Source organism: Fulmarus glacialis, unplaced genomic scaffold (assembly GCF_000690835.1).
Source record: "Fulmarus glacialis isolate BGI_N327 unplaced genomic scaffold, ASM69083v1 scaffold9408, whole genome shotgun sequence".
NCBI classification, from domain to species: Eukaryota; Metazoa; Chordata; class Aves; order Procellariiformes; family Procellariidae; genus Fulmarus; species Fulmarus glacialis.
The window spans coordinates 10640-29835 of record NW_009228920.1 but is presented as its reverse complement, the minus strand read 5'-3'; the positions used below and the strand labels follow the sequence as shown (position 1 = coordinate 29835).

General features: G+C 36.9%; 1 protein-coding gene across 1 annotated transcript in view; it reads right to left on the bottom strand.

Moving 5' to 3' along the window:
- Positions 1-17534, bottom strand: part of LMBR1 (limb development membrane protein 1) — a 59554-nt gene extending 42020 nt beyond the window's left edge. The window contains exons 1-5 of the mRNA XM_009583654.1: positions 17493-17534; positions 14017-14089; positions 11523-11562; positions 8946-9085; positions 2455-2558 (exon numbers count right to left, since the gene is read on the bottom strand). Coding sequence (XP_009581949.1) covers positions 2455-2558; positions 8946-9085; positions 11523-11562; positions 14017-14089; positions 17493-17534 — 399 coding nt within the window. The remainder of the gene's footprint in view (positions 1-2454; positions 2559-8945; positions 9086-11522; positions 11563-14016; positions 14090-17492) is intronic.
- Positions 17535-19196: the final 1662 nt, after the last annotated feature.

Here is a 19196-nt window from a genome sequence, read left to right as displayed (position 1 = left end):
ATCAACTTAGTCCAAAAGTGACATTTACCACATGCTTTCTAAGAAAAGTGACCAAAGACAAGGTATGTTCATACAAAAATGGACTACAATTCCTACATCTTCATCAATAGCTTTAGGGCTCACTCAAAGCTGGTAAAACAGTTCAGTATATGTCTGCATCCATTTTGGATACTTTTAAGTAGAGCAGCCAGGTAGAACAGACATCGGACAAATACCTTGAGTACCTGTACTAGGAATCACATTTGGCTTCTGGGATGTACCAAAAACACCCAGGAGAAGTCAAAGTAACAAAAACATCCAAAAATTGGGTTTTCCCCCCCTCACAATAGATGGGATTTGATACTAAAATCTGATCTCATCTATCCCCATGAAGAAGCAAAACTACTCTAAAGCACCAACAATCATCTTTTTCCTGACATCTGCAGACAGATTATGGTTCTATCTCATCTGGAGTTACAAATGCTTCCAAGTGTAAATATGTAACGGTGATCCTATTTATCTTGAATGGGATTTATTGATAGCCAGTATCGTAAGTTTAGAAGTTACGCTCTAACTATTGAAGTTTTATGTAAAGTGCAAGTTTAATGCAGCTGGGATACATAATGCAGCTGCTGAAGTCAACAGAAATCTACAAGTCAAGGGGACACACCAGCAGTACCGTACATGGTACACTAACGGAAAGAATCCTTGGTTTTGGTTGGACTGCAGGAAACACAAACCCCACTAAAATCAGTTAACACTTCTTTTTTAGAAGAAAAGATATACATTAGCTGTGTCTTGATACTTAGAGTCAAAAGGAAAACGGAGTGGCCTCCACCTGAAAACTGAAAGGACAAACGGAGTTGCTAAAAGTTTTCTTAGCCCTATAGATACCTGAAGTGATGGAAGCAGCAGAGGAGAGTGTTTTCCAGCCAAGTTGGATAAGTAGAGTTAAACATAGTAGTATGGACAATACTTAGTCCATCACCAGACTCCTTTGAAGTTGAACTCATTAGCTTGGCCATCCAAACTTGTAACTGAAGTAACCTGGAGACATCTACAGTTCAGTCAATACAAAGTAACACTGCAGTAGCATCAACGAGCTCAGAACGGGCTACACCAAACAAGAATCTACACACCATCTTGGCTGTGTCCTGCAGGTCCTTTCTGACACAGCTATAATGCTCAGTCTATGTAATCTCCCGGTAGCTTCAGCTATAGAATAAAATCTCTGTTTCTTCACATTATCCTCTCTGAATTAAAATTTTCCTTCATGTTGCACTTTTTAAGTATCTTATTTTCTTTGCTGTCCTCTGCTTTCTCTCTTAAGTGTCTACATGAACCCTAAAATCCCAAATTGGATGCAGTACTTCAGCTGAGTTTTCCCCAATTCCACCAAGAACAAAAATGGCAACTTCACTGCCTCCATGCCACATTCCTGTCAATGCAACCAGGAATTATGTTTTCCTTCCCACCACAATCATCCCCTTGTCGATTTATGTTACGTGTGATCCACCGATGACTCATAGTCTTTTGCACCCATGATTAATGCATTTCATTTTCCTGATTTCAGACCACTTTTCACGATCCTTTGCTTTCTAATAACTGTCATCCAAAGGGCGCAGAATTCCCTCAAGTGTAGTATCATTAAAAACAAAAGTGTAATCATTTGGATGATAAAGATTAATGAAAACTTGCTACAATTGGTCCCCAGACAGTCGTTCCAGTTTAATTTATTTGATATTTATGATTTGAAATTCCTTTTGCTGTGCCTCCCATTATAGTAATTTTTCATTATATTTCTTTAGTTCACATATTAATATAATAGTTATCATCTTATTGTTAAGAAATTGCTTTGCCAAATTACATGCTTCACGGAAATATTCAGCCCTCTCAACTTGAATATGTTCAACTAAGCTGAATATTTTTAGTTATTCTCTACCCATTTAAGACAGTTTTCTTAACATATTATTGTTAATACCGACCACACTTGAACCATTTTTGGGATGTCTGTAATCTTTAAAATTCACAAATCGAGCTTGTTGTCTCTGGGTCATCTGTTACCCTTCCCATTAGTAAGAAGCCTGTACTTCTTTCCTTTGTTAATTTATTTCCAGTGTACTTACTGAACCTTCTCTTCTTCTAGCATCCAAAAAAAATCATTTTCCAAAAAATAAAATACCAATTAAAACATTTCGTTATTAAAAAAAAGACAAGTTAAGTAATTTTCTTGATCTCAGTATACATGGCTTTTCAAGGACTTTTTTCTTCCCCTTAAGCTTACTCACAGCCAGATACTGTATACTCGCTTCACCTGCTTGTGCAAGAGTGCACATCTGTACATAAACATTCACATAAGCATACACATCCCAGCACCAAATCCTCCCAAATTTTGTCATTTCAGTTTCATCAGAAACGAGGGCTGAAAATGGAACATATACTCTAATTACTCTGTATTTAACAGTATTTTCCTACCTTTTTTAAGCCAGCAAATCCTTCCGATTCCAGGAAGAAAAAGGCAAAGGGCATCAACACAAACAAACATAAATTTGAAAAAAGAGAAGCAAGATTCCATAAACCTGCAACAAATAAGAAAGAGTTTACATTCTAAGTTTCTCAGTTTTAAAAGTGAAAGATGCTACATTTTTCTCCCTTACATAATAACAATGTAGTATACATACCAGTGCTAACAGAAGCCAGGTTTTTATGGATACATAGTTATTTACAGGTCATTGCTGAAAAATTTGTCTGCATAACGATCTTCAAATAAAAATTGGATACCAACTTAAACAGCAGCAGCTGTCCGAAATCTTGGAAGACAAGACTGTAAACTCAGGTCAACTTCCACAATATCCCACTCAAGGCTCTTTAGATAACTGTTTAAAAAATTTACAGGACAAAAGTATTTTACCACCATCAGCAAATCTCACAAAATTCAGTTCTGTGTATTCACTTCCTTCCGTATTTTTTCCCTCAAGGGAAACTTAGACAAATCATGGCTTTTAACATCAGCAATACACAAATGCCATCACCACCTCCAAATTAAAAGAAGATTTCATGGTAACAGCAACAGCAGCCTTGCACGATGAGATGACAGAATCAGTGGGCAAGAGGAGAGCAGTGGATGTTGTTTATCTCAACTCCAGTAAGGCTTTCATCATCATCTCCCATAACCTCCTCAGACTAATTAATAAATTATGGGGTAGGTAAGTAGACTCTGAGGTAGACTGAAAATTGGCTGAGTTTCCAGGCTCAAAGAGTTGTGACCAGCAATACAAAGTCAGGCTGGAAGCCAGTCACAATGGTGTACCCCAGGGCGTCGATACTGGGGTTTACATCTTCATTAATGACCTGGATGATAGGAGAGAGTGCATCCTCAGCAAGTTTGCTGATGATACAAAGTGGGGAGGAGCAGTGGCCTGCCATTCAGATGAACCTCAACAGGCTGGACAATGGGCAGAGCGCACACTGGGGACCAATCGTCCCAAAAGCAGCTTTATAGAAAAGGCCTTAGAGGTTCTGTCAGACACCAAGTTGAACACAAGCCAGCAATGTGCCCCTGCAACAAAGGTGGCCAACAGCATCCTGGCCTGCATTAGGAGAAGTGTTGCCAGGAGGTCGAAGGAGGTGATCCTTCCTCTCTGCTCAGCACTGCTGGCACACATTGGGAGCACTGCATCCAGTTGTGGGCTCCTCAATACAAAACAGACAAGGCCATACTGGAGTGAGTCCAGCAAAGGACCACAAAGATGATTAATGGACTGAAGCATCTGTCACACAAGCAGAGGCTATGAAAGCTGGAATTGTTTGGCCTTTAGAAGAGAGGACTTGATCAATGTATATCAATATCTGATGAGGGAGGGGGAAAGGAAAACAGGGTCAGACTCTCCACAGCGGTATCCAGTGAATGGAGAAGAGGCAATAAGCACAAAAAAAAAAACCAACACAACTTAAATGTAAGAAAAAGCTTTTCCCACTGTGAGTGCAGTCAAACACTGCAACAGGCTGTCCAGAGAGATTTTGTAATCTCCATCCTTCGACATACTCAAAACCCAACTGCGCACTGCCTTGAGCAGCCTTCTCTAACTGACCCCGCTTTGAGCAGGGGGGTCAGACTAGACGATTTCCAGAGGTCCCTTCCAACCTCAACCATTCTGTGATCTAGGTGAAAAATCAACAACTGACTAAAACTAGGACATCTGTAAGACACATGTGACATCTGCAGGAAGGGAAAAGGTTTAGAAAACAACCTGAAGTGATAACTGATCTCCATTAAGGGTATCTGCTCTATCAAGATTTTCTAAGCTGAACACTTTCTGAACAGCCAGTTTCTGGTGCATAAACATGAACCCATCATCATCCTATCAAAAGCTGTGCAGGATGCGGTGTTTCTTCTTTATAAAAGCAGAAGCTTACGTGCAATTTAGTACTAGTGTAGCTAAAAGGTTTAACTAGTGTCACATGTTCTGCATCCTGAAAACACAGCTTTTATTTTGTAGTTGAGAAAAACAGGTTTAGTCCCCCACCTTCCCCAAAACACACACATTTCCACAGTTCTGCAGGACTGTATTATATCATCTGAAATCCAAAAAAGAACATCCCCCATGATAAGAAAATTTGAACTAACAGCTTTGTTTATTTCTTTCTTCTCACGTACAGGCTTGTTTGCTTTCTTCTTTGAAATTTCCATTTTGGAAAGAATAGGGAAGGAGAGAAACATTTAAACTGCATGTCTGGGGAATTCGTTATTGAGGTAAATTCCAAAAAGTTAAAATGTAAAATAATCAGCCGTTATCTTCACCTACAACCCCTTAAAAATGCTTTCACCATATATACTTCCTTTTTCTTTAAATGAAATTAAATTTCAAAGAGTAATAAGAACAGGGTGGGAGGAGGGAAGTGGGGGGGCCAAGAAATCTACCTCTTCAGCAATTGATAGCACCAGGACACCAAGAACCAAACTTAACCAAATAAACTACAGAAAACAAAACAAGAAAATTCCAAAAGATGCGTGAAATATAATACTCAATTGCTAAAGAAAACAGACTGCCTAAAGGTGGCTAAACTCCAGTTAACAAAGAGGGGGATTTTTCCTTTTGAATTTGCTTAGCCAGGAAGCTCCTGTTACCATTCAAGGAACATTCACACATAGCAACATCAGCAAGAATGTCATTAACAGCCCTTACTAGAGGTACATTAACTCAAGCAGTCTGTGTACTTTTTTTTTTCCTTCTTTTTTTTTCAGAAAATGAAGACACTAGTGTTAGAGTAGAAATACTACTACATCAGGGAGGAGGTCTTATTTCAGTGGTTTTCTCCAACTGAAGACAGATAGTGCATTCAGTTACCTGATGTAAAGCTGAATACCTGGTTGTCCTAATTTCACCAGCTCTATTACATGTATATCTAATGTAAAACAGTGCTTAGGAGCTGCATAGTATGTACAGAGCATTTTAAGGGAGGGGAGAGTGGTGTACATCTGAGGTTATTTTTAAGAAGTTAAAATCCAAAAATTCACACATTAGCAGCTGATAGGAACCATATTTACAGAGTATAAATCTACAGAGCTACAACATGCATGTAAAGTTATGAGAAGTAAGGACAGTGCTATACTGCTGCTGACATACATATACACTTTCCTCAAAGTAAGGAACATACAGGGCCCTCTTCTCCTACCGTATTTCTTATCCCAATTTGATAGTTCAGAAAAAAATTAAAATAGACTTAGAAAAATTATTTCCTACCACATTGACTGCATCATAAAATTGCATAAGAGACTTGCAGATATCAACATATATAACAGCTTTAAGCAACCTATTAGAATATTTTAAATTTTTTGCATTCGTAGCGACCTCAGAATATCCCCCATAAAACAAGTTAATAAAACATAAGAATGAAAAATCTTTCAGTCTTTGGCAAACAGATTAGACCCTCAGGAATTTTTCATCTTTCTTATTCATGGCAGTTTCATTACGTTTTACCCCCACCTGGTGGCTGTATCCAACAACAGCACAAGTGAACATCCAACTGTCAGAAGTATTTCTGGGTTTAGTTCAACATGCATTAGGAAGAGTGTTTATACTGAATCCAGGTATGGGCTTTCTGCCTAGTTTCAAAAGTTAGAGGCATGTATTTTCTATATGCCACAACTAATGCAACAGTCTACCGTATAAAAACCCTTAATGTTACATTCAAGTCCTCAGACTATATCTGTAATTGACAAATCTAGCAAAACCGAAGTGTTTTAAAGCAATACAAATTTTCCCATTTGATAACATTTGAAAAGCAGTAAGCAAACCATACATGAAGGCTATGCTAGACAGAGTGTTATGGACATATGAACATTTTCCGAGCTCGAGTGCTTGTGATAGCACTATCAGCTCTCAAAACTTGCACAGGTATTTCATAACTAACTTCAAAAAGGTATTGCCACTACATGGAATAGTTTTTACAGAGCAGTGCAATGCTATGGTGCAAATCTACTGAATACCACAAGAGGGAGCGCCTCTCCAAGGTAACGTTTTGAAATAAAGTACACTGATTTTTGTCAAGTTGCAGTAATAGAAGCCCGTGGTCTGATCCAAAAATCTACCGATGTTTCTGAAGTCTTCACATCAACTGTGGTACATGTTGGTTTAGTTCAGTCATGTCTACCCCTAGCGTAAGCTTTGCAATACGCAGTCGAACTTGGAAACACCAAGATGCTGAATTTACTTCCTTGCTAACCATTACTATTGGACTTATGAAATATAAATTATACTGTGCATGCATAAAGTGGTACTTTCAAAAGATTATCATATTAAAATCAAAAGAAGATGGTCACTGGAAAATTCAAAGGCCTTCCTATGTGACAGCTACTTTTTCCAGCAGATTTCTAATTAACCCAGATTTTCTCAAGTACTGTAGCAACTTTGACAGAGTGAAAACTTCTGAATTGGTTATTATATAATGTTCACTCTCTGAAGTATTTTATTGTACTTTTTCCAAAGTCAATTCAGACACAGAAGGAATGATTATTTTCCATTAAATATTTTTTTTCATGTTCGGGAGTAAAGAATATAAATGTGTCCGAGCAGCTAAATCCATGTGAAAAATGAAAATTAGCTGGGTTTTTTTCATCCAAATAGAAGACATACCAAATTAGCAACCCCCATGATGTGCAACAAAACAGATCACAGAATAACTCAACTAGAAAGAATCTCTAAAGTCATGTAGTCTGATCTGCTACTTAAAACAGCTGAACTGCAGGTGCAATCAGGTTGCTCAGGGCTTTAGCCAGCTGAGTTTTGGAAAACTTCCAAGGATTTAGATCTCCCAGTCTCTCTGAACAACCTTTTCCAGTGTTCAACCATCCCCACTGTAAAGAATTGTTGCTTTATGTCCTGCCAACACTGCTTGTTGCCTCTCACTGCATGCCCCAGAGAAGAAGCTGGCTCTATACAACCCCTCACCAGCTGCAAATCCAGCTGTGCCCTGACCTTCCTAATTCCATACCAGGATATTAACGCAGGTAATATTTCTACACCCCTCCTGGGCAGTTCATCCCTACTTCTACCTTCTGTACACTTCCTTTTTAGTTTTGAGCTCAGGAGTTCCCCCACTTAGCCAAGCAGACCTCATATTACCACCTGCACACTGAGGTGCACATTACAGTGCTTGAAGGTTATCCTTGAAAGTACGCATCTTTCCTGGCTTCCTTTGCCTTCAGGGCATTCTCCAGTAAGGTCCCATATACACATTTCCTGAAGAGGACAAAGTCTACTCTCTTAAAATCTAATGTCTTTATTCTACTATTTTCCTTCCTCACTTTTCTCAGGTCTTAAACTACTCTGTCAACACAGTCAGGGTCATCATTGACCACCGTACCTACAGTCAACTCCTCTTTATTCAAGGGTTTAAAAAAAATTCTTTTACTGTCCAGATAACACAAAAAAAATACTCAACTAGTTTCAGAAAGCAGACAATATGCATTATTTCCTGTCTTCACCTATCCACATTTAGTTTGTTGTAAAAAAATTTGGATCTGGAATTCATGAATTTGCGATTTGTGAGTATTACTAGACATTTAGCAAAAAGAGTACATTTTTCAGAGAAAAATCCTCCAAAGCCCGATTATTATCTCTTCACAAGAACAGAAAAAGGACAGCACAGTTAACTTACAAATTATTTGTTCCAGATTTAGTAAGTTGTTTCACATAGTGAAGGTACTATCTTCTTTCCCCAGCCAAATCTACTAAAGAGTGTCCTGTTTCGACCAGTTTTTTAATCCCTTAGACACATAGAAGTGTCCAAATTATTTCCAAATATTAGTATCCATTATACATGTCATAGTCGTAAGCATGTTAACAAATATTGGAAAGCATGCAAAACTCACTCTGCCAGACATCAAGCCATCATCACTGCAAGTACAAGTAATACTCTTTTCTTGCATCTTGTTTTCCTTGAAATAGTTCATTTTCATTGTGCCTCTTTACCACACTCGATACACTTATATTCTATCATTTTCCTTGTTTACAAATAAATCACTAACAGTTGAATTTAACGATCTAATCCCAAGCGCTCATAGTTAGCAAGTTTCTTAAAACAAATTTTTTATTTTGAGACTAAATTTATATGCATCATCATAAACAGATAGGTTTATGAATCTTGCATTAACACATGAGGAAGAAGTTTGAACAGTGTGTTTTCAAGTTAGCTTCTAGTAGCTCTTATTCTACATTAATATTAAAAGCAGTGAATTTGATTTAATTCCATCAATTCTGCATAATTCTTTAAAAAAACCCAACAGAGCAGTTAAGACAGACTTTTGTGATATATCACACAGAAGCAAAAACAACTAGCCAATAACATTAACAATTCAATTAGTTTCTTAAATGAAAATGGGAGTTATCAGTTTGAAAATAAGAACATATCTGTGCATGTATAATGAAGACACCCATTTTAATTACATTATGCTGAGTACTAACCATGAATTAGTGAGCCATTTAACCACTGAATATAGTAGTTTTGTGGAAAAGAAAGCAGGATCTCATTGCTGATTATTGAGAAAGGTAGAAGCAGGACTGCACCAGCTGAAACTGCTAGAGTGAAGGTGCTCAAGAACAGCCTGAAATTTAAAGAAATGTACCACTGTTACCACCAACATGCTCTGAACAGGGGAAAAAAAGTAGTTAGCCTACCTATTAATCAGCATCTGAAGGCAATCCATTCTTACATTGTAAAGGGGCAGGAGAAACTGCAATTTCCACAATATTTCACTTCCAAAAAGCAAATTTCAAATACCAAGTAGTTTACAGAGTCCAGTAAAAATAATTATTTTTTACCAACTACCACAATTATTCTCTTGGGACTTGAATGCATCCAATTCCAATGTCATACACAGCATAAATTATTGGAGTTCATGGATTATCTTTTCATAAGTCTCCTATTTTAGTTTTAATTTCCCACATACACACTCAGAATGAAAAAAATTTCCATTTCTATATTCTTACTACAATTTTTAAAAGCAGAGCAGCTTTTTACTGTCTAAAAAGTGAGTATAATTATACATAAACAAGTATTTTAACACCAAACTGAAAAAAATATTGCTTTTCTTTAACAAAGTCATAGCTTGGGGTTTTCTGATAGCTGTAAAGTCAATACAGAGATATTGTCAGAATTACTTAAAATGTTTAAGCTTATTCTTTTAAGATTCCAAATACAACTTATATCAAATGCCATCTTGTGGCATTAAAAAGAACTGTGTTCTTCGAAAACATAAGACCAACAAAAACATTCTTACAAAACTAATCCAATGCTAGAATAAAATTAGAAATAATTCTCAAAATTGCATGACAAAAAAGATAAACTTAAATAGATCATTCCTACAACAGGAATGGCAATAAGTTGCTTACAGAGATCTTACTTTTCCTTAACAGTCTACAGATTTATTCTTCATTGACACATCACTTAATCTACAGAAAAAAGTCTGGGTGACTAATTTTATTTTAAAAAAATATATTCTTACATGGTTTTGTTGTTGGTTTCTGACGTATTTTTTTCTTTTATTTAAGGATGTTTAAGTATTATAAGCCAGAATTGTGAAACCTAACATACTACAGTCTTTCAAGGTGCTACAGCAGTTTGGCTTTATCTTCTCCCCCCACCCACCTCTTACGTCCTGACAATTATGCTATGCAAAGAAATATCAATCTGCATATGCTTGACAGTTATTGATTTTTGGAAAATAGCATGCACACTTAAGGAACAAGCAAGCTTAGGCTGAAAGAACAAGCAGCATTTTATATTTATAACAACACTTAATGAAAGGCTATTACTCTGATGGAAGTGCTAATCTTGTCTTACACTGTTTTTGCATGAACAACACAGTATTTATAATTGATATATGTTGTAGAGGTAAGCTAGAAAATAGATGCAGGGGGTATAACAGTCAAGAAGACAAATTTTACTCTTTGAATGTTGAAAAATTCAGACCAGGCTAAGACCACAGCTGCTACAAAAATCATTCAATCTAGAAGAGCCTTCACTATGAGAAGAGCCTTCGCTGTAGTCTTAAAAGCACAGGAGAGATGCTGCTCTGCTTGAGAGGGAAGAGCTTCACAGCATTTAAAAGTATATATTTTTCTCTCTCTAGATCTGAAGTAGACCTTATGGCAAATAAGCATTTCAAATTCATAAAAAATATTAGTATCAGACACTACTGGGAGAAGCACGTCTAAGATTTATATCATCTTTGTACATCTTTCAAGCTTGCCACAAATGCACAACTAAAAGTGAACAGCTTGCAATGTACTCAGCACTTTCCCAGGGTACAAGACAAATCAATAAAATACTCAATGAGCTCCCCTTCCAAGAGGATGACAGTACCGCCATGGAAGAGCTAAGAACATTGTAATAAGCAAGTAGCAAGTCCACATAGTTTATGAAATCACGTAACTGAGAGAGCAGCAACAGCTCACAGATGTTCTGTAAATCTTCATACATATTTAAATTGGAGAGATTAATACCTAACTTTACAAAGGAACAGGAAGAGGAGAGAAAGTTGCTGGCAGACCAGCAGGTCTGACAAGTGTTTGTCTTCCATTCGTTATGCTTTAAGATGATCAAATACAGATGTCTACTTCAAGGTGAGCTAACTTTCTTTCCAGGATCCACTGCCTCCCTTGACAGGACTTCGATCGACTGCAGTGGGAACTTAAGCACCTACCTTCAGTACAAACACCTACATTTTAGAGACCTAAACTGAGGTGCAGGTCTTGCATTAAATTCCACCTCTTGCATCAGGTCCTCATGCAATATTTTGGCCAACTTCATCCCTACCAGGAAAACCACAGGTGAAAAAAGCCCTAGACCAAACTGCCTTGCCTCTTGTCATGCCTTTCATAATACAAGGTACCACTTGATCAAATCTTCCTCCTTTGCCTTCTAGCAATCTATTGGCTGTCCAATTTAAAATTGACTGTTATTTATTTGAAAGCATACAAGATTCCTATCATAACAATATATTCAGGAAAAGAAGTTCTGCAAAGAAGAGCTATACATACGATATCCTGTTAACGATGGCATCTTCATCCTCTTGCTCATCTGAAAATTAAATTACAGCAGGTTATATTCAATACTTAGTTGTCTTTCCTTGGGCTAAAATGTATATACATAGGAATAATTTTAATTTACAATTAAAATTTAGAATTACTAAAACAATTTATTAGCATCAATATTTTAAGAATGAATACTCTTTTTTTTTTTTGCTAGTCTTAAACTCTTTTCAATCAATATAACTACGAAGTTATTTCACTTTATTTAAATATGCAGACCAAAGCTTCATGGAAACATCTTCCAAAGGGCTCTATGGCAAACAAGCTTTCAGACTACAACTACCACGGCTACTGCTAGGAACTGTCCCTTTGGGCACTTCTGAAACTATGGAGAGCAGACAGCTTACAGGAAAGTCTTAGGGTCCATATTAACTACTACTATAAATCCCTAAACAGACGTTTCATTTTCAGTATTGATGTATTTTTAAAATAAGAAAGCATACCCAGAACAGTAGTGATGACGACTCAGTTGCTTCCCCTGATTCATCCCTCCTGCCCACTCCTGGGGATTTGGGGGAGAAGGGGAAGGAGAGTTGTTGTTGTTCATTTTGGATTTAAGATATTATGGTTTCCCTTCTGGTATTTCACATTTTAAACCATTTTTGTTCACTTATTCCTCAATTAATACTCCAACTTTTTGAAATATTATCAACATTTAACTCAGAGGTCAATCACTAATATATCCTTCATTTATTCTTCATACCCCTCTCTACACACATCTGTACACAAACGTATGCATTTCTGCATTTGAAATAAAAAAAGAAACTAACTCTAAAATTAAGTCTCCCAGGTTTTCCATGAAAGGCAACTCAATTTTATTTTAAAATCTAAGAATAAATAAAGCCAGATGTTTCAAGTTCTTAAGCGTCATGCACATAAACATATAGCCACTAACATCATGCTATTTTGAAATTCTTCTGTGAAAGTATATTGGGATATCATTTCTTGGTTTTTGATGGGAATCTCATGGTGTTTTGAGAGACTAAGTCAAGGTCTCTTATGAATCATTTTGGCTAAAGAGCTTGTTGTAGAAACAGCAAACAATTTGTCTTGAAAGAATTCCAGAAGTGCTAACTCTTCAAACGTGTCTCATCAGGAAGATCCTAGCAGGCTACAAAGTTTGCCTAACTAAATGCTCACAAAACTTTCATGAAGTCAGGACAGCTGCAGAACAGTTCCTCTCACATGAGATCAACTGCCAAAAAGGTAATAGAAGTGTCTTTACATCCAATAGTATTCGCCAAACGAGTTCCCCCTGCCTGTTCTTCCCTATCTCCAAATGGTAGCAGCTTTGTAGCATTCAAAACACATATCAGGATCAGAAGATAGTATCCGTCTTGCTCGCTTGTTTAACTATTTTTTTATGTTTGAAGAGGTGCACTTGGCTTTCTTAAAGGTGTTAAATTTCTTGAAGGGTTTACTTTTTTAAACATAAGTCCACCTATGAAATCAGCTCTAGCATAACACAGGTCACTATAGCTCAATAAACAATTTCCATCAAAGTTCAAAGTGCCAAGATCATCACGCATAAGAATGCTTCTCCAGCATGACTGCCTTAGTATTACCGAGCACCAAGGTCCCAGATAAGCTGTCAACAGTCAAAGATTCTGCCATTTTATGCTGATTTTCTTGCTGTTTGTCTTTAGAAGAAATATAGAAGAAAATAACAGGGGTCCCTACAGATTAGTTTCAGACAGACAATGTTTCTAAAGGAAAAAAAAATACAGGGTTATCTCAAGGAATAAGACTTCAGTGCTAAGGTTATAAGGAACAGCTTAAGAACACTGAAATAGCTGTAACTGAGCAAAGCAGGATTTTTAGAAGAATCCGCTACTTCCCTTCTGTATTACTGGCAATCTTTTCCCTTTACCAGCTAAAGCTTTGAACTTGATTTTGGTGCTAGAACGCAGCCTGAAGATACTTATTCTGGAAAAGCTGACATAAAAGGAGAACAACAGGATCTAAAGGCAAGGAAGGCAGAAGCGTCTACTTGAAATTCTCCCTTTTATTCCCTCTCAAAACCGTTAAAATTTAGTCTGCCACAGAGCCACAACAGATTGTGGCCATCCACACCACCTCCACAACAGCCACCCATTCTCAGAGTATCAGCTACAGCACTCCCTGATCCTTTTCTGAGATGCTTCAATGCACTCCCTCCCTTGGTTAGTGATACTAGAAGGCACATTGAAGTGTCTGAGAAGTGCCAGAGTGGGCACAAGGGAGGCGATGGAAACTCATGGCTCAGGCACAAAGGGAGTTGAGGGCAAGACAGCAACACATACAATCAGATCAGTCCAGGCTGCCATACACCAGCAGCCTGAGAAACACTTTTGGTCAGAGATCTAGTTCTTCCGCTTTCCTTGTGGAAGCAGAAAGAAAAAGAATCACCTATTCACTTGAAAAACAAAATTATTTTTGAATATATTAAAAAGTCTATGCTTACCTGCTTTCCTTTTGTATCTTGTGATTATGAAGTAGGAAACTATGTAGAGAACAGCAAATAAGAGAAAACAGATCTGGAAGAAAAAACATTACATTTATTAGGTTGTGAAGAAATGCCTGGATTATAATAAGAATAAACAGGAAATCCAGTATCAACAATTTAAAATTGAATTCAGATCAACAAAAGTGTACTCTATGTAAATGTCAACACTGTTATGGTTTATATTTATTAATAGAAAGTTAAACCAGTAAGAACAGTTTAATTAGAGTAACAGGCATTGGATCAATTATATGGCCAGCAAGTTTTACTCTAAAATTAAGAAAAAAAGCCTTATTTACAGTGCAATTTTTTTGTTTGAGGGAGGGGTGGGTGAGGTGGGTTGGGTTGTTTTTTGAAGTTTGAATCCACTTGAGTTGTAAAAGTTACCACGCTTTGTATCCCCTTCACATGTAACCGAAGGATAATAGTATTTTATACAATGGGCTCTTGAAGATGTATTTTGGAGTAAGCTACCAACATATGTGAAAAGGAGAAAGCAGTTATGTTTACTATTTCCATCATGTCTTGAACCAAACAAATTCCAGGCAACAATACACACAAGAGCGACTCATCTGCCTACAGTGGATGTCCAAACATGAGCTAGTCAAACATGATGTTTCCTTTACAGTCAGAAGCCAAGGGCACAATTTCCCTCCTCCTAAGGTAGGTAGCTTATTTACGTCACATGTACCTTGAGCCCAGTGTGACTTGCATTAAGTTGTTTCCAAGATTTAGCACTAGAATTTCAATACAATAAGGTAAGACCAAAACACCTACAAATATGTTGGAAATTTTGGAGGAAAGGAATCAAACAGCAAGCCAGTTTTAATCCTCCAAGCTTTTGTGGGAAACAAAAAGAAAAAAGAAAAAAACAACTTATTTGCTCCTGAATGAGGCATCAGTGGCCCAACACTGCTTCCTTAATCTTGTTTGTTGATACCTATTAAAAACATTAATCAGTCAGAAATGAAACAAGAACGAAGCATGCCATTCCAAGATGCTGTGGCCCTTACCCTTCACTAGTACCTGAGCAGTCACAGTGCACAGTGTATTTTGCTTTTTATTAGCTTGCAGGAAACAGATTACCTACACACCACAGGCTGAGAAGCTACCTGAAGTAGTCCAAACCGTTAAGATTCTTTTGTTTGTCCACAACACTAGTAGCCACCAAGTAAGTCTTAATACACAGTTAACAGCAGTTAACCAACTGAATCAGGCAAAACTGTTTTTACTATTAATTGAGTTTTCCCTATTACCTGTACAAGGTATTTTGTTCAATAGGCCCTGCCTGGATCTGCAATTCATAATTAGCACCCTAAAAGTGTTCTACTTCAGTGTGAGCTTTAATCTCCTTCGTGATCTGAAATTGCAAAATTACTTCACTGGGCAACAGCTGAACTATTTCTTTAATCAGTCATTTAAAGATTTGTTGCCTTTAAGAATTTACTGTCTCAAAAAAGTCAGGAGTAAAAAAGTTACTCCAAGTGAAAGGAAAAAGTGAAAGCAAGGGTAGTGATGATATCCCTTAAAAATTTACATCTAAAGAAGCATATTACATCCAAATCAGAATCAGAGGGGGAAAGAATGTATCACTCAAGCAGGAAAGACAGACTTTTTAAGTACTACTAATAAAAATAACCTGGGAATCTTACTTCTTTTGTGTAGTCATTCATTTTAGACAAAAAAACCCCAAAGCATAGCCAAGTGTCTGAGCATGACATGTGGGTGGCTGCAACTGCCCTACGGATGTCCCCCAGCAGTATTACAGTGCCATAGGTCTGAAGTGGCAACTGCGCTCATCCTCTGAGCAGGCAACGCACAGCAGTGATATCTAAAATACAGATGCTGAAAATTAGATTTCATAACTAGATCTCTGAATTCAAATATTTAATCTGAATAGAGTTCACCACTCCAACTTTCCAGAGGATGCTTCAAAGAGGAAAGGGTTTTGATAAAGAATTTAATTCTTTAAATAAAGAATTTATTAATAAAGAATTTTATTAAGATTTAATAAAAAAAAATGCTAGTAAATTTTTGAATCAGGAACAACAAAAAAAACTGAGAACAGCCTTGGATTTTCAGAGTACTCTGACAGCTTGTCCTGTCAGTATCGGAAAAAGCAATGCCAGTGCTGAAAGAAGAGTCATTCTCTAGGTTTCCAGTTCCTCTGAAAACTAGACCAAGGCTACAGAGAAAGACATCTAATTTTAGGCATCCACTTTTGAAAATTGGGTATCACATATACAGGGCGAGTAAAATTCTTTTTAAAAAAAAAAAAACAAAACTATCAGACCCAAATACCACCACTCCTGTGTAAAATAAACTTAAAGATATAGTTAAGCTCATTTTTTTGTTTAATTTTATTTAAAACAAGAATAAAAATAACAGCAATCTTGTTTGTATCTTCAAATAAAGTAGATGAACTTTATTTCATCTGTGATAGCAAGGTTGCAATGAAAATGCGGGTCTGTACTTATACGGTACCACTGAGATAACTGAGGTACTTTGAGGGCACAACAGGAGAAAGCTGTCCAGTAACATGAACTGCCAAATGCTGTATTTCCAGTTTTAGATGACAGCTACTTTGCAACTCAACAACTAGGTGTAACAATGTATCTTAGTGTAATTATCCCTCTACTTCTGTCAGAATTGAGAACAATTTTGTAAATATTTGATAAAGTTATTACTGAAAATACACATAATTTTAAAATGATCGACAAGAAAAGAATTGAGTAAATGATAATCAGAGAAAGCTCTAGGATCTTAACAAAAGAGTATTTATAAGTTAAAAGTTCTTCATACTGACCAAAACAAGTCAATAAGCAAACTCAGAAACATTACTTCAGTCTTAATTTATACTTAGTGAAATCTATGATCCTGAAGTGTTTCTAACCATGCATTCTGAATAGCTTTCTAAAGGGAGTAACAAAGGCCAGCATCCTAACTATTTTTAGAGTGGAACTCAGTTAAGTTGGGGAAAAGGAATGTGTTGCCCATGATAGCCAAAGAATAGACTCCGCTGTCCTGTCACACTGCAATCCTGTGTTCTTACTCCATACAGCTCTTTGTTTCAGGATATTTTTGTACTGCAAAAAAAAATACAGCCCTTGTTTGTACTTGTTCTAGCTTCAGTTCATGTTTCTCAATTATGAATGACTAGGCTTGTATGCAGTACTCCAGGTAAGGTCTTATGGCTATATATAACAGCAATAAGCCTTCCTTTCTGTACTGAAAATACTTCAACACATTCACCCGAGAATCACACTGGTAACTTAGCATTATCCTCCAATTGCTGAATCCATCCACACTGTCCTCCCCAATTGCTTCCAGCAGAGCAGCTCTCAAGTTACAGTAGAAACTTGTTTTTAGGGTTCAAGTTCATCAACACATCTTTTTTTTTTTTCCCCCCTTTTAAAAACCACACCTTAATTTCATACTACATCTATTATTTTGGGGTTGTCGAGTCCTTTCTGCACCATGTTCTAACGCTTCTTTGTATTGACTATATCTCCTAAAGAATTGGTTTTGTGCTAACAACAGAACGTTTTACTTCATTTTCATCTAAGTGGAGCAAGGTTGCTCTTAATACTGATACCTAAGGAAACTGAATAGTAACCTTTTTCCCCCCCCCAAACACAACACCTATTGTCATGTACGCTACAGCCAGTTTCTTATTCACTGTACAGCTCTTCTACTAAAGCGCACTGATCCTAGTTTAAGAAATACCTTTAAATACATTTCCTAGATATAGCCCTTGCAATATGCAAAAGAAACACTCTACCAATAGTCATGTGGCTTCAGAAAATATAGTTCTTAACAACTCCTAATGTGACTTTCTTAAAAAAAACTTAGAAGAGAGCCAATTCACATACATATGTTCATGGTACCCTAAATCATTCGTCAACTTTCATTTCTAATCACTTATTAAAAAGCATAGGTAGTCATACTGAAATAGGGCACTAATCAAAAAAGAACACCATACATAAATCTACATTGATATATTCAGTGAAAGAAAAGCCTGTATTTGTTAAATTCCATCTTTTCTTCAGAAAACTATGATATGTGACAGTATTGGAGCCAATATTGGAATACAATGTTAAATCCAAATCATACTGCAAGCCATGTTTTCAACCAAAAAGCAGTGTTTTATGCCATCACCTATCTCTACAGTAAGAGCAGACACAAGTTAAGGATGCTGCAAATGCAGCAAATCTAGGACAAGCTATATTCCTCATAACCCCAAGTTCTCTGCAAGGAGTTTTTCACTGGAGCTCAAATGAAGCTCTTACAGATTTGACTTGAGGAGACAGTGAAGACACTGTCCAGAGAATGTACACAACTGTGATGAATAAGGATTTCTGACATTCCCTGATAGTGTCAGCTTAAAAACAAAACAAAACCAAACCAAACCAAGTAATAACTTCCAATCTTAAAATTTATTTCCTTAAATTCATTCCAGCTTTACAAAGGGGCAAAGTAGTAAAGTAGTTTGGATCTGCTGCCATAGTAAGACTGCTCCTGGGCAGCTACTTTAAACCAAACTATGGTACGTTCTCACATTATAGGGGAAATACACTCAGTCCATGTTTGACCAGCTGCATCAAAATATAAAGGAAATTAAGAGGAGTCTGAGAATTTTATATGATTATAGTCAAACAGTCAAGCACAGCAATTCTTAATAATTTTTAATGTTCCCTCATCCACACCACTCAGCAACTGAAAACAAAACTCATGGGTTCTATGCTACAACTAGGGGCTCCCTTTTAACAGGTGTCACATTAAGAAGTCTTCAAACCTCGAGCATGTAATTCATTCACATCTCTTTGCATGGACTAAATACAACCTCTGGTAGGACAAGCAAAAGAAACCCGTCTTCCCCTGGAGTTCTTAATCTTCATTTGGGAAAGGAAGTGCTTTATGCTCCTACTTAGATTACACACTAGACACGCCAAGAGAAGCTACTTCTGGAGATGCACTGCACTACATTCTTAGGTATCTTGTATCCAACTCTTCCATAGAGTCATACTTTTGGATCTGTCATCCAAAGTCATCCAAGTATGATCCAAGTCATACTTTTGGATCTGTAACAGACAGCTCTCAGCTCCTGTGAGAATGGAGCTGGACATAAACTGCATGCATTT